General features: G+C 37.7%; 1 protein-coding gene across 1 annotated transcript in view; it reads right to left on the bottom strand.

Moving 5' to 3' along the window:
- Positions 1-20,560: 20,560 nt before the first annotated feature.
- CDH18 (cadherin 18) overlaps positions 20,561-23,569 on the bottom strand; it is a gene marked incomplete at both ends in the record, with an annotated part of 341,945 nt that continues 338,936 nt past the window's right edge. Inside the window, one exon of the mRNA XM_080704748.1 lies at positions 20,561-21,051. Coding sequence (XP_080560874.1) covers positions 20,561-21,051 — 491 coding nt within the window. The remainder of the gene's footprint in view (positions 21,052-23,569) is intronic.

Here is a 23,569-nt window from a genome sequence, read left to right on the forward strand (position 1 = left end):
CAATGTTTTTATTAATGTTAAGAAACTTGTCAATTAACAGTACGGAATAGAAAAATGTACATGGTAGATACTGTTGGGGTCTTATTTAAATTTCTATAATGGCTGGTACACCATCTTAAGTTGCTGTGACTGTGTTTTATGTAACTTGCCCTTGGTTGATATGAACCACCTTCCTGGGATTTCTAGAAACTCCCACAGCAGCAAATATTTGACATCAAAATTAAAAAGTCAGGAACAATTGCTTGAATTAAGGGTAATCATTGATATAGCTTAGTTACAGAAATCATCCCTTCACCAGAATTATTGACACTAATGTTGACCAATGATGAAATCTGACCTCTCAAAACATATTAGAAAAAGAACATAAATAATAATACCCAAATTATTCTTCTGTTTAAATAAAGTAGGACATTCACTATTAGTAAAAAATTTTAAAGGCAAAAAGAGATATTTCGGGGTGATTGAAAAGTAATATGATTAGAAATATATTCAACAGAAAATTTAAATACATTATTTTTAGTGTTTATTTATACATATGTAATTAAATAAATAGTTTTAAAATCAACAGGTATTTTATGACTAAAAATTGAACTATTGGGGGAGATAGGGAAGATGGTGACCAAATAAAGCAGCATCTATAAATACTGCTGACAATCTCCATAGCTTCAAAAGCAATGCCTTACATAGCCAGAAAATACTATCAATAGAGAAATAAAAGCTATAAATACAAGGAACAGAAAAAAAGACTAGAAGAACAGCCAGAGAGCAGAAAAGAAATCTGCCCACTGTGCAGCAGTGGCTGCCATGCTGACACCATCTTGCCTCACAGAACCAGATTCCAGGGACAAAAATAAGAAGCTGAGGTGACTAGTTGCAGTCCAGTCAGTTGTAATTTGGCAGTTCGTTCAATGCAAAGACTGGCTAGAATTTCCAGCGGCCAAGCCCATCACACCCTCTAGGGATTCAGAGCAGAGCTCAAAACCAGAAAAGAAATATGCCAGCCTCAAGGCCAAGGGCATGGTATCAGTGCCATATTGACAGCAGTGGCATGAGTTCACCACTCCTGTAAGAGCTCCAGCCCAGCATGTACTACAATCATAAGTGAAATCTCAGTGCTGCACCCCAGTGACTCAGGCAACTTTAATAAACTCCCTGAGTCTGAGATCTTGCAGTTAAATCCAGTGAAGGAGTAGGGGTAGCAGAAATTATCACACAACGGTCAAAATTCCCCAAAGGAAAATGCCCCACCCGGCACCCTCAGGATCTTGTTTTGCTGCAACTAACTTCCTGGGTTTGAGACTTTGCAAAATAACCCAGGGAAGGAGTGTTGGCAGCTGACATTACCACACCCTCCAGAGATCCAGAGCACAATAAGTTAAGATGTGGTGATCCGTAGAAGAACCCAGAGAATGTGGGAGTAGGATCTGCTGTTGATCATATCACAAGTGCAGACAGACTCAGATGTTGATCAGTGGTAAGTGTGGAGTCCTACATTTAACACTAAACCCAATGAGTAGGATCTCCAGGAACACCACAGACATCCCAATTGTGGTGAACAGGGAGAAATCAGAGTAGCCCAGTCCTAGCTGTGGAGCACAGAGACTCCTACATTGAGTTTGGTCTCTGAGGCATGCACTACCAACAGAGGCAGGGACAGACCTAGACTCCAAATCTGTGGAAAGTGTGGAGGGTGACTTTCACTCAATATTAAATCCAGCCCCATTGATATTGACCATCTGCATAGACGGAGACGACTCAGAGAACCAGACTCAGAGGGAAAGGTGCCAGTGGCACTTGGTATCTACACAGAGAGATATTGCTGAATAGTCATTTACTTGTAAAATCACATTAATTTGTTATTGGGATTGTTTGAGTTCTTCATTCTTCTTTTGGATGTGATAGTATATACCTGACTGTTTTTATCTCTTTTTTTGGGGTGGGGGTGGGGTTTGTGAGTTTTTTGTGTCTTTTGTTTTGTTTTTTGTTTTGTTTTTTGTTTTGTTTTGTTTTGTTTTTTTGTTTTGTTTTGTTTTTTGTTTTCATTTTAACTCTCTTCCAAAATCCTCTTCCAAACTTCTTCCCTTATACATACCTACTCTCTCCTCTCTATCCTTTTTCTATCCTTTCTCTTCTTTCTATCGCTCCCTTGTCTTGTATTAAATCTACTCCATATCACTATACCTGAAACTCTACATTGGTTAGTAGATTATTACTACATTTGTACTATCTCTAATCTCTACTATATACTACCTTACCAAACTCATATACTCATACTATTCGGCCCTATCTAAGACCTTGCCATATTCTTCCATTTACTCCTTCACTTCTCTCCTTACTCGATCTTCACTGTTGAATACAATACAACTTGCTCTTGTACATACCAGCTGACACCTAGAGACTGAGAGAAATCTACCATAAGCAACAGGTACAAACTTCTGAAATCATGGGAAGGAGGAACAACAACAGAGCAATGAGCTCACACAACCCCACAATAACAGAACCTGATAATATAGAAATGCAGAGATCTCCAGAAAATCAAATCAGTAATGGAACCATAGAAATAAATACAGGATTTTAGAAAATAATTTAGAAAGAGTCTGAAAGAAATAAAGGATGCTATTATTAAAGTAAAGGCATCAATTCAAACTATAAACAATTGATTAGACCACATGGAGAATATAATCTCCCTCTTAGAAGATGATCAATCCAGAAATGAATGCATAGTTTATAATTTAGAAAAACAATTCAACAACAGAAGTTGGACATTTAATAAATATGTGCCCATCTTAAGAGAACTAACCTAAGAATAATTGGCATAGAGGAGGGAAAAGAAGGTGAAACCAAAGCGATCAACAGTCTTTTCAAAGAAGTAATAGAAGAAAATTTTCCAAACCTAGAGCAAGAGGTCGGTACACAGGTTCAGGAAATTTACAGAACTCCCTTTAGACAAGATCAGAGAAAAGATTTCCCACTCCACATAACAGTCAAAATGACCAATGTAGAAGCCAAGGAGAGACTCTTAAAGGCAACAAAACCAAAAGGCCAAGTGACATTTAGAGGCAGACCAATTAGAATCACTCCAGATTTCCTAAACCAAGTCATAAAAACCAGAAGGGCCTGCAGTAATATTTTCCAAACTCTGAAAGAAAACATCATCTAGTAAAAATTTTCCTACCCACAAAACTATCTTTCAAATTAGATGGGGAAATAAGAAGCCTTCATAACAAACAGAAGCTGAAGGAATTTATGTCTTCAAAAGCAGCACTAGAGAAAATACTCAAAGAGATTAACTACAAAAACAAAATAAGTAATACATGCCAGAACCAGAGAAACAAGAAATCCCATCCAGCAGGCAACTAAGCAGCAAAGAAAAAACAGTATTTCAAACTGAAATAAAATCTTAACAGGTTAGAAATGAAAAATCATGTATCAATAATCACACTGAATATAAATGGCCTTAACAACCCAATAAGAAGACATAAACTGGTAAAATGTATTAAAAAAACAGAACCCATCTATCTGCTGCTTGCATGAAACACACATTACAAGTAAAGATAGTAACAAACTTTACTAAAGGGCTGAAGCAAAGTAATCCATGCAAACAGAACTGGAAAGTAAGCAGGAGTGGCAACTATGGTATCAGACAAGTTAGACTTCAAACCCAAGATTATTAGAATAGACAAAGAAGGTCATTTTTTACTTGTAAAAGGAACAATCCAGCAAGAGGAAACAACAATAATCAACATTTATGCCGCAAACATAGGTGCAGATACTTTCATAAACAAACTCTCTGTTACACCGATTTTAAAGACAAAAGGTCAGTAAAGATGCCTCAGACCTAAAGAACACCATTAATCAAATGGACCTGTTAGACACATATGTAATATTTTACCCAACTACAGTGGAGTTCATATTTTTCTCAGCTGCTCATTGAACCTTCTCCAAAATAGATCACATTCTGGGCCACAAATTGAGCACTAGCAAATTCAAAAGAAATGTGATATACTTCCCTGTGTCTTTTCAGAACATAATGAAATGAAGTTAGAAATCAACTATAAGAATACCCAGAGAGGTCCGGGCCTCTAGCCCTGACCCTGGGTGGGTGGGCAGGTGCTGGTGGGGCACCCCTAGGCAACCCCCCTTCCACCTGGAAGGACCCTGTGGTCTGGGCCTCTGGCCCTGACCCTGGGTGGGTGGGCAGGTGGTGGTGGGGCACCCCTAGGTGACCCCTTTTCCACCCGGAAGGACCCTGTGGTCCGGGCCTCTGGCCCTGACCCTGGACGGGTGGGCAGGCACTGGTGGGGCACCCCTAGGCGACCCCCTTTCCACCCAGAAGAACCCTGTAAAAAAGGAAAAGAAAAAGACAAAAGGAAAATAATGGAGAGGGGTCAAGGAGGCCGTGGTGGATGCCAGGATACTAGAGATGCAGACAAAACTTATCCAAATGAACTGGAATTATTGAAAAAATTCCCCGCTAAGGAGGACTGCTTCTTCTCTACATTGTTAAGAATCTTGGACATCACCTGTAAGGAAAGAGACTTTAGCGAAGACCAAGGAGAAAGGTGGTGCTGAAAGCGGTCTCTGCGTTGGCAATTGGAGCCTACCAACCTTATCTTTTTTATTTTTTTTATTGGAGAAATTACACGAAAGGTTGAATGCTACCATCGCACATGCTTAGGAACACTGGACAACACTTGGAGTGGAAAAAGAGCTTGGGAAAGACTTGAAATGGTAGAGACAGTGGCAATGGCAGTGGCCAGTACTCAGGGGAGGCAGAGATCTGATGCATTACACCTGGAATCTTTGAAGTAATGACATCAGAGGCAAAATGCTACCACCATGCACCCTCGAGAATGTGGGACAAATGGTTGGGCAAAGAGGGTGCTCGGATTAGAGCCTGCCAAGGGGTGAGGCCGGTGCTGGGGCCAACAAGGCCAGGATCGGAGCCTGCCATGAGGCAAGGCCGGTACTGGGGCCTCCGAGGCCGGGATCGGAGCCTGCTGAGGGGTTAGGCTAGTGCTGGAGCCAGTGAGGCTGGAATCGAAGCCTCCCGTGAGGCAAGCCCGGTGCTGGGGCCTTAGAGGTCAGGATTGGAGCCTGCCGAGGGGTTAGGCCGGTGCTGGGGCCAGCAATGCCGGGATCAGAGCTTACCATGAGGCAAGGCCAGTGCTGGGGCCTCCGACGCTGGGATCGGAGCCTGCCGAGGAGTTAGGCCGGTGCCGGGGCCAACAGCTGGCATCGGAGCCTTCCGTGAGGCAAGGCCACTATTGAGGCCTCCGAGGCTGGGATCGGAGCCTGCCGTGAGGCAAGGCTGGTGCTGGGGCCAGCATGGCAGGGATCAGAGCCTGCTGTGAGGCAAGGCCGGTGCTGGGGCCTTCGAGGCCGGGATCAGAGCCTACTGAGGGGTTAGGCCGGTGCCAGGGCCAGTGGCCAGCATCGGAGCCTTTGGGGAGGCAAGGCCACTATTGAGGCCTCCGAGGCTGGGATTGAAGACTGCCGAAGGATCAGGGAGGTGCTGGGGCCAGCGAGGCCGGCATTGGAGCCTACCGTGAGGCAAGGCTTGTGTTGGGGCCTCCGAGTACGGGATCAGAGCCTGCTGAGGGGTTAGGCTGGTGCCAGGGCCAGTGGCCAGCAACGGAGCCTTCAGTGAGGCAAGGCCACTATTGAGGCCTCCGAGGCCATGATCGGAGCCTGCCGAGGGTTCAGGCCGATGCCAGGGCCAGCATGGCTGGGATCGGAGCCTGCCGTGAGGCAAGGCTGGTGCTGGGGCCTCCAAGGCTGGTATCAGAGCCTGCTGAGGGTTTAGGCCGGTGCTGGGGCCAGCGGCTGGAATTGGAGCATTCCATGAGGCAAGGCAGCTATTGAGACCTTCAAGGCCAGGATCGGAGCCTGCTGAGGGGTTAGGCCGGTGCTGGGGCCAGTGAGGCCAGGATCGGAGCCTGCCGTGAGGCAAGGCCAGTGCTGGGGCCTCTGAGGCCGGGATCAGAGCCTGCTGAGGGGTTAGGCCAGTGCCAGGGCCACCGGCCAGCATCAGAGCCTTCTGTGAGACAAGGCTGCTATTGAGGCCTCCGAGGCTGGGATCGGAGCCTGCTGTGAGGCAAGGCTGGTGCTGGGGCCAGCATGGCCGGGATCAGAGCCTGCTGTGAGGCACGGCCGGTGCTGGGGCCTTCGAGGCCAGGATCAGAGCCTGCTGAGGGGTTAGGCCAGTGCTGGGGCCAGCGGCCGGCATCGGAGCCTTAGGGGAGGCAAGGCTGCTATTGAGGCTTCCGAGGCTGGTATTGAAGCCTGCCGAGAGGTCAGGGAGGTGCTGGGGCCAGCGAGGCCGGCATTGGAGCCTACCATGAGGCAAGGCCGGTGCAGGGCCTCCGAGGCTGGGATCAGAGCCTGCTGAGGGTTTAGGCCAGTGCTGGGGCCAGGGGCCAGCATTGGAGCCTTCCGTGAGGCAAGGCAGCTATTGAGGCCTCCGAGGCTGGGATCGGAGCCTGCTGTGAGGCAAGGCCGGTGCTGGGGCCTCTGAGGCTGGGATCAGAGCCTGCTGAAGGGTTAGGCCAGTGCTGGGGCCACCGGCCGGCATTGGAGCCTTCTGTGAGACAAGGTTGCTATTGAGGCCTTCGAGGCCGGGATCGGAGCCTGCCGAGGGGTTGGGCCGGTGCCGGGATCAGCAGCCTGCATTGGAGCCTGCCATGAGGCAAGGGATCCCGGCCTCCGAGGCTGGGATCAGAGCCTGCCGAGGGGTTAGGCCGGTGCTGGGGCCAACGAGGTCGGGATCGGAGCCTGCTGCAAGGCAAGGCTAGTGCCAGGGTCTCAGAAGCCAGGATTGGAGCCTGCCAAGGGGTTAGGCCAGTGCCAGCACCAGTGACCGGCATCGGAGCCTTCTGTGAAGCAAGGCCGCTACTGAGGCCTCTGAGGCCTGGATCGGAGCCTGCCGAGGGGTTAGGCCGATGCCGGGTCCATCGGCTAGCATTGGAACCTGCCATGAGGAAGGCCAGTACTGGGGCCTCCGAGGCTGAGATCGGAGCCAGCTGAGGGGTTAGGCCAGTGTTGGGGCCAGCGAGACCAGAATTGGGGCCTCCCATGAGGCGAGGCCACTGCTTGAGCCAGCGAAGTCTAGATCAGTCCACCAGGTAGCCAGGCTACAACTGGGGCCATCAAGAGCGGGATCAGTATTTTCAACGCGACATGCACAGAGAAATATCACAGAAAATTAAAACCAGATGCATCCCCTAATCAGCAATAACTAGGAGGAAAGGGGCAACATGAAGTGGTCGAGCTATAGAAAGGGTCCTATAGTGAATCAATTAAGGTGACCAATCAGAGGGTATGGAATAGGAGAGGATGGAGCCTCTTTAAAAAGCAGGAGGTACATAAACATATGTATCAAAGTTAATCACCAAACAAGCATGGGATCGAGGGAGGAGGAGGGAATGGGATGGGGACTGGATGAGGGCTAATTGGATGATGTGTGCTTGTATATCCTCTCAAGTCTTGTATTCCAATGTGATATATGATTACAATGCACCAATAAAAATAAATAAATAAATAAATAAATAAATAAATAAGAATACCCAGAGAAACCACATAAACATGTGGCATTTGAACACCACACTTATGAATGGAGACTGGGTCATAGAAGCCATAAGGCATAAAATCAAGAAATTTCTAGAAACAAATGAAAATAGAGATACAACATATCAAACCTCTGGAACACATTGAAGGCAATATTAAGAGTAAAATGTATAGCACTGAGATCTCATATAAGAAAAAGCGAAAATCATGAAATAAATAATCTAATGACATACCACAAAGCCCTTGAAAAACAAGAACAATATAACTCCAAAGCCAGAAGAAAACAGAAAAGTTTTAAAATCAGAGTGGAAATAAATGAAGTAGAGCATAAAAAAAATACAAAATATAATCAACAAAACCAAAAGCTGGATTTTTGAAAAAATGAAAAAGATAGATAATCCACTGGCCAAACCAACTAAAAAAAGAGAGTCAAACCAAATTGTGAAGATAATAGATGAAAAATGAGATAATAATACTGATAGTGTGGAAATCCAAGGGATTATCAGAAACTACTTTGAAAAACTATACTCCAAAAATAATGTAAAATCTGGAGGAAATTGACAACTTTTTAGATTCCATCTAACCCCAGTCAGAGTGGCAAACATAAAGAAATCAAACAACAACAATTTCTGGTGAGGATGTGGGGGAAGAGGAATTCTTTTACACTCTTGGTGGGAGTGCAGAGTAGTTCAGCCACTGTGGAGAACAGTATGGAGATTCCTTAGAAACCTGGGAATAGATCTACCATTTGATCCGGCTATACCACTCTTGGGTCTCTTTCCAAAGCGGTTGAAATCAGAGTACTACATTAACATATGCATACCCATCTTCATAGCAGAACAGTTTGTAATAGCCAAAATATGGAACCAACCTAGATCTCCATCAAAAAATGAATGGATTGCAAAATTATGGGAAATACATGCAGTGGAATTCTATTCAGCTATAAAGAAGAATAAAATAATAGCATTTGCAAGAAGATGGATAGAACTGGAGAACCTTATGCTAAGTGAGATTAGTCAAGCACAGATAGAGAAGGGACATATGTTTTCTCTAATATATACTCCCAAGTTTTCCAAGCTAGGGAGTAGTGGTAATACCAGAGGGACTCCAGATGATGGAGGGGAAATCTCAGCAAAGCTTGAATGGAAGGATAGGAGAGGAAGAAAGCTGAAGTTTTTCAATGGAGGAGCTACATATGAATATGTAATATTCATATATGTAATAGCATAAATACAACATGGTTAACCTGGACACTCTAATGGGAGGAGGTAAGGGAAATGGAGGAGGAAGGGCATGAAGCACAATCTAAATGTACACTACTTTCAATATGTTCCACATATAAAAAATTAAAATTAAAATTAAAATAACAAAAAATCAGTAATTAGGTAGTAAAACTTGATTTTTTTTACTCAAAATTTAACGAATTTGGATGGATTAAAATATAAATATGTGAAACAAATGGAAAGTTAAAAAAAATAAGATGGAAAGATCTGCCATGTACATGGACAGGCAGAATAAATATCATCAAAATAGCCAAAAGTGATCTACAGATTCAATGCAAAGCGCTTTAAACTACCAAGATCATTCCTCACAGACATAGAAAAATCAGTTCTTAAATTTATTTGGAACAACAAAAAGCACAGAATAACCAAAGTAGTTCTCAACAACAAAAACCATGCAAAAGAAATCACAGTACCGGACTTTAAACTATACTACAAAGACATTGTAATAAAAACAGCATGATAATGGCACAAAATAAGACACATAGACCAATGGCACAGAAGAGAAGACTCAGAAACAAGTCCACACACTTTCAGCCAATTGACTTTTGACAAAGGGACCAAAATCATACACTGAAAAAAAGATATCCTGTTCAACAAATGGTGTTGGCAAAACTGATTATTCATATGCAGAAAATTGGAAATTAGTCCCATTTTCTCACCCTGCACAAGAATCAATTCAAGATGGATCAATACCTTGGAAATTAGACCAGAGACCTTGAAGCTCCTTGAAGAGGGCATAGGTCCAACACTGAAACACATAGACACCAATAAAGACTTTCTCAACAACACCCCAAAGGCACAACAAACTAAAAGGTGAATCAATACATGGGATAACATTAAACTGAAGAGCTTCTGTTCAGCAAAGGAAACTGTCAAGAACCTCATACTAGAGCCAACAGAAGGGACAACACTTTTGCCACATACTCCTCAGGTAGAGGACTAATAACTAGAATATACAGAGAACTCAACAAACTCAACACTAAAAAACCAAATAATTTACTCAAAAAATGGGCAAGCAAACTAAATAGACACTTCATGAAAGAAGAAATTTAAATGTCCAATAAATGCATGAGAAAATGCTCAACATCATTGGCAATCAGAGATGCAAATCAAAACTACCCTGAGATTTTACCTTACCCCTACTAGAATGGCAACCATTCAAAACACAAACAACAACAAATGCTGGTGAGGATGTGGAGAAATGGGAACTCTAAAACATTGTTGGTGAGATTGCAGATAACTGCAATTACTTTGGAAAACAGTATGGAGGATCCTCGGAAAAATGGGAACAAATTTACCATTCAATCCAGCAACACCACTTCTGGGTATCTACCCAAAGGAAAGGAAACCAAACTACCAAACTAATGCATGTGTATCTATGTTCATAGCTACACAATTCACCATGGCCAAACTATGGAACTAGCCAAGATGTCCACCAATAGATGAATGGATTACAAAACTGGGATAAGTACACAATGGAATTTTACTCAGCCATAAAAAAGAAAATTACATTATTTTCAGGGAAATGGATGGAACTGGAAGATATTATGCTAAATGAGATTAGTCAGTCTCAAAAAGTAAGAAATTGAATGCTTTCCCTAATATGTGAAAGTTAAGGAGAAATGGGTCACAGGAGGAACTCTGGGTGAAAAATGAGATCTTATAGAGGAGCAAATAAGGTAACCTAATTGTGGGGATGAGAGCGGGTAGAAGGAAACTCTTTAAAGTGCACAATGCACTTATTTATATCATAGTCACTAAGCCAAACATAAAAGGGAGGAATGGGAAGGGACTGGGGTGGGAACTTGGTGTTGGCTGGCTGGGTGATGTGGGCATTTATGTCTAAGCAAGTTTTTTACCCCATTATGTATAAATACAATACACCGATAAAAATAAAAAATAAATTATTAAATCTAACTAATAATAAAAATGTTTTCTTTTACTTGAAAATAATTTTTCTCTATGCAAGTAAATAAATGCATTCATTAGAAATCAAGTATTATCTTTTCTTTGCTCTATAGGGCAATTTCATAAAGAGAGGGTAATATATATGGTAACCTCTGGAATATCAATAGAGAGTTTGGGAGCATAACTGCAGGGACTATATCACAGATAATAAATCCAGGTTACTACATTATAATTAAATAATTCTCAAATATAAAAAAACACTCATACATCAGCTAGTACTTGAAAATTCTTAAATACATTTAGTACATAATTAGAAAGAAAACCTGGCATTTTCTTCAGATTCTATTTTCCCCTCCATTCCAACCACAACCTAACAATACCTGGGAGTTAATGCTTATTTAAGCATACCTAATTGTTATAGGATTTATCTAGTTAATGTTTTTCTAATTCAAAATATTTTAAAATATAAGTATCTCAGTGTACCTAAAGCTTAGGGTTGAATTATTTCAACTACCTTTCCCTTAAATAGCCCAATGATATGAGGGATGTGGGATAAAATATTTCACAGCATCTTTGGTTCAGATATATTCCATACTCATGGCACTGGTAAATTTTATATTGTTTCCATGCTTGCCATATTTTATTTTCTATTTTGAACTGTAATCTGGACCTGAAACCAACTATAAACTCTGTATTTAATTTCATGGCTTATTACTCCTTATATAATTTTATTTTTATTCCTTAAAATTTTCTTCATTTTATATTTTGGAAGCTTCATTTTTTTTGCTAGATTTTATCTGAAATTTCAACCACTGAGGGATTTTCTACTAAAATACTCATACTACGTACATTTTTTTATTCCCACATGTTTGCTTTGTATAAGTCATCAGCATAGTGATTGTCTTTAGCCATATAAGCAAAATTTGCTAAAGCGTGTGGTTATAAATAATTTGGAACATATGAAATATTTTCATTTTTCAAAGGTTTAATCTTTTTTTGCAATTTTTTATTTGATTGACCAAATAGCTTTGGTCCATTCCTGTCCTTAGCTCTAAAGATGTGTTCCTATTTAAATGTTTGACAAGAATAAAATCTTTACTTTCTATGGACTATAATATTTCTAGTGGATTCTCAGTTCTGCCAAATCCAAATTTCTAATCTCTTTTTCTCCATCTATCACTTTAAACCTGTTGGTGTTGTATAAAGCCATTTCTTTTGTACCCTCCTCCTTTGCAGTCAGATTTCTTTCCTTTTGGAAAATAAAAAATATAATCATAAACTTTCATCTGTTATTAATTTGTATTTTAGAAAATTAAATGGAATGAGGTGTGTCTGTTGGTTCTCTGAAGCAAAAAACAGTGCTTAAACATACTGGGAAGAAATGCTCTTATCAAACAATAGTTGCACCAATTTTATGATTTTTTTCTAAGTCAATTTTTCTTAAAATATTTTTCATTGATCTTCTTAAAGTAGAGGCTGAACAGAACTTTGAAATAACAATTTTAAATGACTGACAAAGAGAACTTACAGACTCTAGTGGCTTCTCAGAATATCCATGGAATCAAAGTAGTGTATTGAAACAATCAGATTTGGGAGAAATAAAAGCAAAGATGTAAACTTCTATTATTTTACTTGCATAGTGATTTCTTTCTTTCTCATGAACAAGAATGTTAAGCTGTTTTTTAATAGGAAGGGGTATATAAGGTTGAGTTATAGAGAAAAACAATTTATTTGTTTTCAAACTGAGCTTTTTCTTCCAATAAGATCTACCTCTATGTTTAAGTTACTGTGTGTTGGCAAAATGTTTAATGAAAACATCTTCAAAATGAAGCTATGTCCTGTGAAAACAAATAGTTTATCTTGCTATATATATATATATATATATATATATATTGGGGTGTTTTGTTGTTTAGATGGTAAAATTATGTACCATAAAGAAATAATTTTCATTTTGTGTACTATGTCTATCAATGGGAACATATTTCTTTGATTAAGATTACAGAATAGACTAAAAAAATCACAGGAGATTGTCTCCTTGATCATGAAAAAGTGTATTTCATGCCTGTGCTAATGAGTTATGTTTCTCTTGAATTTTAAGTGTTTTCACCTACTTCCAAGTATCCTTGATCAAAACTTTTCCGGAGTATTTTAAGAAAAAACCTAGAAAGGTGAACTTATTTTGTAATAATTATATTGGCAAAGAAAGTACAAGAGTAGATATTATACTTTGTACCCAGCACAGCGTGGTGAACAAAGGATGGAACAAAATCATAGTGAAATGTCTCTTTATCCTTATCTATTTGGATTTAAAATACTTCATCAATTTTGAAAATTGGCACAGTTTTTATTACTTATGACAAACAATCCAGGTTATAATTTATCTGAGGTCAGAGGGTGGGAATGATTTAAGAAGCAATAAGAAAACATATTAGTAAAGCTATTTGATTTGCCAAAAATTATACTATTTTCTCTAATTTACACAGAAAAGTATAACTAGTATGCAAAAAGTTTGGGGAGATAAATGCAAAAATATTATTTTTATCTTAAATTAAAAGAATCTATAAACAATGTTTAAATTGACCTTTAAGCTTGTACAAACCTCCTCACTCTCTTTGTTCCAGTTGATTCAGGTATTGGTACCTTCTGTTCATTTTGTCCAAGTACATGCTTTGATTATAGACACTGACACAGGCTATTTGTTTTAATACAAAAATTTTCTTTCCTGCATTTACTCATTTAGTTCACATTGAAACTGAGATAGCTTAAAATGAGTGAGACAATTGACTACCCTCAGACCAGACACATGAAAGTAAGTAATAATGAACTTTGATGGAGGCAGAGGTGAGAAGCATATTTCTTTCCAAGCCTTAAAAATTGTATTCTGAGTTGAAACATACTAAGTAGAAATTAGAGAAAGCTTAAATATCTTACTTCAGCCTCTTAGAAGAGACAACTAAAATTTACTTTTATTGAGGTATTTTATTGCACTAATTGGCATTTATCATTGTGTGATCAATGTTGTAAAATTTCTATGCAATTGTAAAAAGAAAATATCACTCAGAAGATACAATTTGGGATGTTGATATAATGTTTGTTCTTCTTAAAAAGCAATTTTCTAATTAAGGGGAAGAGTATCAATAAAATTATACTTATTTTTGAATATTATAATTACCAACTTTTAAAATACAATATTGAAAATTTTCTGTAAATAGGAAAGTAATATTTTATCTCAATATATATAATTTCAGTGGCTCATGGAATGAACTGTCAAAGTCACTTGAAATAAAATTCATATAAAAATATTTTCCCAGCTATCCTTGGAAAAATGTAAAGAGTGTTTGTCTTCCAGGAAATTAGGAATATACAGTGTTTTAAGAACTACAAAATCAAACCACATCATAGAATAAAACCACAGGTTCCCAGAAAAGTGACTATCACAAAATACTTTTCTGAATGCATTTTTAATTACCTTTTGCTGAGGAAGAGTAGGATTAGTGACAGAGCTGAAGAAAATGCATTAAAATCAAAACTTTGGAAAAATATAACTAGTTTCTACTTCTAAAGACATTTTCTTGAATTTTTTCTGAATAACACATAAAATAAGATGATTACTAAAGCACATAAAATAAGATGATAGCTTTTCAAGGGATGTTAAAAATAGACCGTTAAATGTAAATGAAGAAAAAATTAGAACTATAAAGATAGGGAATCTTAGCTTATCTACCTGGTACATTAATACATCATTGCATCTTCATGTCATATTATCATCACATATTGAAAGTAAATCAAATTATTATATAAAGAAAATAAAGTATTTCACATTTTTGTGTTTTAAAGTATTAAAATAATTCAACAATTAATAACTAATGCTATAATAAGGCAGCAATTTGGTCTTTGGTTTTTGGATGATTTTAGCTCAAGAATATTTTTATGCCTAAAACAATGGCTAAGAATAAATTTCTGTGAATATATTTTGCTTTTTAAATATCTCTTTCCAACCCTCATTTTATTTGTATTAGAAAAAATAAAATGATATAATTCTATGATTCTAACACTCAAACTTGACATGTCCATTACCTGTGACTTATTCTGAATGTCTCAAGATTTAGTCTAAAGTTTTATATTCCAGGAAGTGTTGAAATAGTCCTCTTCTCTGTAGATACACAAAACTCTAGAATTTTCCTCTAATACCTCTTATATGTTGATAAATGTTAATGAAAGATGTAGTTTCCTTAAAGAAAGATCTAGCTATGATGACTTTTTTGTTTGTGGGTAAAATATACTCAATCACATTTTCTACATAGTAAATTTCATTCAATAAGCCAATCAACGAAAGTTTAGATCCACCTTCTTCCAACATCTTCCACTAGCATCATCATTATTCTTTATTATTCCCCTGCGTGAGTCCTCTAGTCAATACAAAAGAACATAATTTTGGAATTCTCTTTTGTGTGTGTGTAGGGGGGTTACTGGGGAATATATCCAGGGTCATTCATTCTCTGAGCTACATCCCAGCCCTATTTTATTTTTTACTTAAAAATAGGCTCTCACTAAATTATTGAGGTCCTCAATTGGTTGCTGAGGCTGTCCTTTAACCTTTGATCATTTTTTCTCAGTCTCCCAAGTATTGAAATTACATGCAAGTGCACCACTCTTGGTTTAGTCATTCTGCATGGATCAGTCCTGTTTTCCCCCTCTCTGCCTTTCGCCTCACATTTTGTATAATTCCTCCAGATCTAGGGAATCCCTGTAGTGTTGCACATTAATGAGGGAGTTTCAGTATACTCTTCTGACCTTTCGTGGCATTGCTTCTCAACCTCTATTAGGACACTTGGCACTCTGCCTTTAATTTCACGGCCCACAGTTTTTTATATGCAAGTCTTGATTCTCTAAAAAGACTTTAATTATATTGATGATGATGAATGTCACCGGAAAATGCTTTTCCACATCCCTTTCAGTGTTTAAAATACTGTATCACATATAGTTCATGTGGACCGTATATTTCACAATTAAAAAAAAAATTAGGATCTGTGAATTTCTCTTTGCAACTGGGATATTGGAAATAGTACTTTGAAAAGTGCTAAGATGTGATTTAGAGTAACAGTTTGATGCTTCTTTGATATAAGAGAAATTGCCTTGATGAATTTTTTAGGGTGACACTAGTGGCCCATTTTCTTATTTCCAAAGCGTGTGTTACTGGGCAATAATACTAAATATAACGGCCTCTAATCTATAAGTGGCACCTGCCTTTTTCAGAAGATAAAATTTCAAGAGCCCTTAAATGCCCATCTTTTCCAAGTCTTAGAGTTTAAAAAGAAATTATCACTGAGTTTTGATGTCTCTGCAGTATTGAAGAGCAAACATTCTTCATTTCTCCAGAATCAGCAAAGTGTTACCCACTTTTTGTAGTCATTCTTCACTAAAGTAATATCTTCCCCCATTTTTTTCACCAGTTCTTTAAAAAAAAAAATTCTGGTTTCCTCTGATTTTTTCTTTAATAAAAATCTTTCCTTGGCACACATCAGAGTAGGAATGTGTCTTTGATATAAAATTATTGCATTTAATATTTTCATTTAAAAATGTGTTTGGAAATAAAGTAACTTTGTTTATGACTAGTCATCTTCAAATGGTTGTACAAAGTCCTTTGGCTATAGGATCAAAGAGATTAACTTTTCAAAATTAGATGGAATGTAAAAGTTAAAGTGATATTGTTTCCTTCAGAAAGTAATTTGTCTTTAATCTCAAAGAACAGCAGAGGGAGAGAGAGATAGAAGAGAGAGAGAGAGAGAGAGAGAGAGAGAGAGAGAGAGAGAGAGAGAGAGAGAGAGAGAGAGGGAGAATGAGAGAATGTAGTCAAGGTATATGTTTTCAGATTGGTTGGCCATACCATTCAATTGAATACATACCTAGGAGCTAAGCATACATTGAATTAGAAACATAGAAGTCTTCCTTTTTAAAATAATCAACTTTGGAGTTCTGACTTGTCAGTTCTACTTGTCAAGAAAATCATTCAAACTTTTTAAGATTTGTTCACGTCAGTAGATAATGACTTGCCATCAAAATATACTATCCAATCCTGTTCTATTACTTAGTTAACTGATGCTTCTTGATGGTTCAATATTTGCTTCTTTTTTTTCTATATTCAACAAAACCCAAACAGAAACCACATTAAATCTAGGTGTTGAAGTCTTTAAGAACAAAAGAAACAATGACTAATGGGTTAAGGTTTTTTTGCATTATTGAGAATTCTAGATCAATATACCTTCTTCCTTTTGTGTAGACTCCTGACCAAACTGTATTTATTACCTGTAAAGTGTACTTTAAAATATCATTTCTAAATATTTTATTTACTCTTATTTGATTACTTTTTTTATGTCATCTTTGAAACTAGCGACAAATTGACATCACTAAAAGTTAGATATGAGGTGGGCTAAAAACCAAGAAATTTTTATTTTGAATCATCTATCTGTAGTAAAACTTTCCTTTAATTTTATATTCATCACATATTAGATCAGGACAATATCTAAATTTCTGTTTTAAATACATATACATTTTTGGCACTGGAGATTGACCCCAGGGATACTTTATGTCCAAGCTATAACCCTAGCTCTTCATGTTGCTCAAAGTCTTACTGTGTGGCTGAGGTTATCCTTCAGCCTGTGATCTTCCTGTCTCAGCCTCTAAGTACTGGGATTGCATACCTGCATCATGGATTGAATATTCTTTTATTCTCCAAATGCTCTTCACAAAGATATGTGTATGTGTGTGCACATATATGTGATTAAGTGAATGAGATTCCATTTAGAATAGTTCCCAGCTTGTACCATATTATAGGAAATTCTCAGTTTATCTCTGTATAAAGCTTTACCTGTCACCCTCAATCTCTTTTTAATCAAATCTATGTTTGTGCTCATTGTCATGAGAAGAATTTCTGAAAAAGAGTCTTTAGTAATTTCTGCAAAACTTAATAATTTCCAATGCTTGCACAAAGTATTTATAATTAATAAATATCACTAAGAAATACCATTGGATGTAAATATTATCAGATTTTAAAGTGAGATATTGGTCATTAAATCAATGGTATGTGTATCCAGAGTTTCTTTCTCAAATGATCTTGGTCAAGTCACAGAGCGTTTATATGGCATTATTATTTTTTTTAACTTAAAGCAGTTGATATAGAAATATGAGACCCAATCTTTACTTATAATAATATACTTTCCTAGTTTCATAATGAATATAAATATAGTACATGGGATGGTTTAACAAAATTTTAAAACATATCAATATTGTAAAATATTTTCAGACTATAGAAGTTCTAATTTGACTTTATGTTTCGATTTAGTATAAGGGGTTTAGAAGGAAAGTGTTAAGTGTTAACATTATAAAGAGTAATTTAAATTAGGCCAATATAAAGTGCTTTGTTCTTACAAAATTAGAGAAATGTTTTAATACTCAGAATACTTAGAGGACCTTGAAGTCAATGTAAATAGTAAATACACATGTTTTAATCTTTCAAGCCCTAATCTGTAAAGTTACCAGGTGAATATTAAAAAAAGAAAAGAAAAAGGCATGGACAGTTTATCACAATCTAAACCCAAAAGTTGATGGACTTCCAAACCTGACCTTCCTGGTTCTCTAGACATAGGAAAGTCAAAGCGTTGGGGTTTCTAGTAGCTGTCCAAGTTCTCCTCTCAGGACCCATGAAGTCCAACATCAACATAACCAGAGTATGTGTATCCAGAGTGTTCCCCAAGACCTTCCAAGTGTCTTTGGATTCAGCTTTACACTGGAATACACACTATTATGATGTAAAAAAAAAAAGATAAAGCAGCATCTGGAAAGCTAAAGTGTTGTCAAAAGCTTAAATTACATTTTATTCCTCAGGCTCAAAACACAAAATGAGAATTATTCAAATTAAATATACCTTCCATACCTTAAAATTGAAATATAATAGCACAGGGAAGTTGCAAACAGAGGCAAAATCCAAAATTTTGCACATGGGTAGTGTTACATAGATTTTATATAACTTTTGGGGATATTAGATTATGATAAATTGAAAGAGTAAAGAGAAAATGTCCACTTTAAATGTTCTTATTTGTGAATTTAAGAAATATTAATATAACTAAAATACATAGGGTAATTTTGGAGAATAAAGTCATTGTGCTATAAAATATTTACTTCAAAATTAGTAACAATACAACAAATATTGTCTAAAACAATTTGGAAAAAATTTTCAAGGAACCAAAAGAAAATTCAATTGCTTAGGAAAATATTTTAAAAAATTAGACTTGTGTATTATATACTTAAACAATAACTTCACTGTCAAAATTTCATGAAATTCTCTCATGGTAAAAGAATATTTTATGCAAAATGCATGTAAATGTTAATTATAAGCTCATAGAATTAAGAAACCAGATAATATTGGTGGGCCATCATGTGGCGGGTTATTTGCAGCGGTCAAAGCAGATTACAGACTCTTGTTCCTCACAACAACCCTGTGAGGTAGGCAGGGGAGTCAATGTTGTGTCTATTTTGCAGTTTTGGACTCGAATCTCAAAGACTTTCAGGGGTGTATCTAAAGGTAATAACTGTGAATCCCCGTGTGTGTGTGTGTGTGTGTGTGTGTGTGTGTGTGTGTGCGCGCGCGTGCGCGTGTAAGCCTACTCTTACATATTTTTCCGGAGATATAAAACAATAGACTAATTAGTGAGATTAAGGAAGTGTGAACTTGTGCAAAGAATAGTCAACCACACATCCAGGAAGTTTATGTTAATTGAGAACAGTCTTTTCAGACCATAATGTGACCAGGTAAGTACACACTGTCAACAAAACGTCTATGGTGAGAATCAATGAATTAGAAGTGTAAACCAATCAGCAAAATTTTGACAATTAATTTTAGATAAATGATCACAACTGTTGATTTAAATACCAAAACATAAGGAAAAAATATAAAGTCCCCCAACGGTCTGTACAGGATAAGATTTGTAGCTATTTATAAAATTAAAACTTTCCCTGATGTATCAGATTATCGGAGTATACCTTCAACAATTTATTTTATCCATTTAAAAAAGTGGGTCTCCTATTAAAATAAAGGAGGGTGGATGGGTCAGAGACACTTGTCTCGTGCTCAGTAGGTGCACAACCTGTGCACTGAAGTTGCATACATTATAGTGCAGGCAGCAAATCCCCATGCTCCATCAATTTGTATGGAGAAAAGAAGTGGGGAGGGCAAAGAAAAAAGGTACATACGAGTCCATGACAGAGTGTCTGGTAAACTGGGAATACCTTACGTAATTTAAACACAGGACACAGCTAATGAGATCTGTCACTAACAGAGTGTGGGTCTCAAGGATCCACCCAGAAAAGTGGCAAAGAGGTCATGATTACTAACTTAATGAGTTTCATTTTGCAGTGTACCCTCCCCCCCATAAGTCATAGTTGCCAGTGATTTTCAACCCCTTTGTTTAGTTTTGATTTAAGAAAAAAAATCACAAAATATTGAAACAAATATTCATTGTTTGGCTTATTTTAGGTATTCTTAATTAAACAGTACCACAGACTTTATTGAGCAATTGAAAATATACACAAGGAACAATAGTATTTTTCTCTGCATCTTTTTATATTTGACTTCTCCCAATTAAATAACCCAGTTTTGATCATAAAAAGGGCACTTGTTTCTACAGGAGCTGCGCACAGCTTGCTCAGTTCAAGTACTGTTTGCAGGATTTTTCCTTGTCATTGCTGAGGTTATATCTCCAACTTGCTCAGGGAGCAAATTCCACAAGGGTGTAAGAATCGAGCCCCTAAGTTGTTCTTTCAGATTCTATTTCTCCATAGAGTTCAGCTAACTTTTTAAACTCTGGTCCCCAGTCTCCGAGGTACTGGTAATCCTGGTCTGACTGTGTCGTCGCTGAATCCAGTGAGCTGATGGACCCAGCTTCTGATCTCTGACCCTCATAGGCATACGTCTGAAGAGAGTCATAGGGGGGAACGCTGGGATCCAGGTCTGCTTCTGCCAGTCTCTGTTTAATAAATTCCTGAACATCTATGCTCTCCAGGGTGGACAGTGTCTGGTGTCTAGGGGTGAGCTTCACTTCTGGCCGGATGTCCCTCCGGTACTTGAGCTCCTCAGCAGCAGAAGGGTTCCTCAAGGCTGTGATGTCGAAGGCCTCTGTGTCTTCCTCCCCGCCTCCCTCGTCGTCGTATGTAACCACATTCTCCCGCACATCCTCCTCTGAAATAATCAAGGGTTCTTTCTTGCTGCGTCTCAGGGTGATAAATAGTACAACAATTGCTGGAGGAAAAAAAAAAAGGAAAGGAGATGAAGAATTAAGAAAGAAAGAAAATGATTTCCAATCACAGTCATCAACACACTGCAGTTATCCTGCAGTGCAGCGCATCATCTGCGCACACTGCGCCTTGCAGTCCTCATTTCTTTGCTCTCCAAATAATAGTGCAAGATATTTTAATGCCTCCAAGACTGTAAAATAAATGATTTCCCCTAGAAAACATTGTGAATTGCTGATCTTCTGGAGAAAATGGAATACTCTCATTTACCAGGCTCAGGAATTCAGGTTTCTTGACTTTTACTGAAGTATAACTGTTAGTGCTTAATGTGAAGGAAACAGATGATAGAAAAGCGATATGAAATTTTGATCGGGGATATAAGAAAATATATTATATGGTGACTCTACCTTAAACTTTTTAATTTTTATGCTTTGTAGAAAATAAAAGCAGGGCCTTATAGATGGTTGATCTCTTTTGTCCATTATTACTTAGAATTATATTGCCAGGCATTAATCATTGCATTTCTCTATCAAGGTAGAAAAGAATATCGTTTTATTTGTTGTACAAAATTTAGGATTTGTGAGAAATTTTTTGCTGTTCTTTATGTAGCTTATTTATTTAGTCCTCATAACAGAGCTTTGGCTTTATTTATTTATAAAAGAAAGACTCTGAGACTCAAGAGAGGGTACAGGAATAGTGCAAGTGCTGTAACCACAATATATGATTTCTCACACCAAAAGTATCAATATTTCATAGTCCAATGTTCCATGTCATTTGTCATTTTTATACAGCAAGAGAGAGAGAGAGAGAGAGAGAGAGAGAGAGAGAAGAAGAAGAAGAAGAAGAAGAAGAAGAAGAAGAAGAAGAAGAAGAAGAAGAAGAAGAAGAAGGAGGAGGAGGAGGAGGAGGAGGAGGAGGAGGAGGAGGAGGGGGAGGAGGAGGAGGAGGAGGAGGAGGAGGAGTGGGAGGAGGGGGAGGAGGAGGAGGAGGAGGAGGAGGAGGAGGAGGAGGAGGGGAGCTGAGTGACCCTTTGGACTTGTTTAGGATAGCTCTTGTCAAATTAGATAAGTTAGTTATTATTACCAATGATGTCCCAATCACTGGATAAGTGATGGGAATGAGTCTTGGCATTTCTCATCATTTTACATCTATTTGATAAAATATACTGCTATTAAACAGAAAGAATAACTTAATGTTAACTTCCTGATGGACTGTCATGAGGTTCCATTTGGTTTACTACAGTTGTATAGGGTGGTCTTTCTGCACAGTTAATATTCTAAGCTTTAAAATGAAAACTGTATTCTGGTGAGATCTCAGGTTGTTAGGGTTATCAAATGAAAGTGAAAAAGTAGATGTTTAAATATGAGATAAACACACAAACAAATACATCCATGCACACACACACACACACACACACACATACACACATATATATATATATATATATATATATATGTTATTAGGTGTTAAATATGTTCCATACATTGTTTAATATTTATACGTATACATACAACAATATTGCATACAGCACATATGTGTTCAATATATTATGTTGTTCCACACAACGTATTTGTGGTACATATATAGATACACATGTGTACGTACATATACACATGTAAATATGTAATATTTATATATACAAATAAACACACATATGTATATATATTTTTAATATGTATTGTTTAAATGTATAACCATATGTGTACATAGTATATATGTGTGTATATACATACAGACATGTGCATATACACATGCATATTTTTTATTTTATTTATTTATTTATTTATTTATTTATTTATTTATTTATTTATTTTTGGTGGTACTGGTGTTCCTGGAAGCCCTTCTACCTCCGGGCTACACTCCCAGACCTATTTTTACATTTTTATTTGGAAACAGGGTCTCCTAACCTGCGCAATCCTCCTGTCTCTGCCTCCCAAGTGCAGGGATTACAAGCGTGTGCCACCACCCCCGGCCACATGCATATTTTTTAATTTTTCTAAAATTCACAGCATTAACTGGGTATACTACATTTTATCTGGCAAACCTAAGGATATGTGAACTTGCTTAAATATTTGTTTCTTTTATTTTGAGGAGAAAGGCTTGCTAAATGAAATAAATATGGCACACACACACACACACACACACACACACACACACACACGTTTTCTAATTCAAAGACCCAAACACAATTTTCAAGTAATTTGCTGCATTCTATTCAGAGGTTTAGATTTATCGTGCAGAATGTATCAACTTTATGAATAAATGAGGTCTAGTCTTAAAACTCTATTTCTACAGACTACCTAATTTATTATAATAAAAATTTCTACCTTCATTAATAAATCAACTCATTCTTATGGTTAAATGGCTGGTTTTTTATGTTAAGGGAATTAACATACATGCATGACAGGAAAATGTGATCAAAGTTCTTATGAGACCATCCAAGCACAAAAGGAGAAAGTACATATGTTTCCTCTAATATGCCCAAACTAGGGAACCTAGAGGATACCAGTGGTACTCCAGATAAT

The sequence above is a fragment of the Muscardinus avellanarius genome (assembly GCF_963383645.1).
Source record: "Muscardinus avellanarius genome assembly, chromosome: 1".
Classification (NCBI taxonomy): domain Eukaryota; kingdom Metazoa; phylum Chordata; class Mammalia; order Rodentia; family Gliridae; genus Muscardinus; species Muscardinus avellanarius.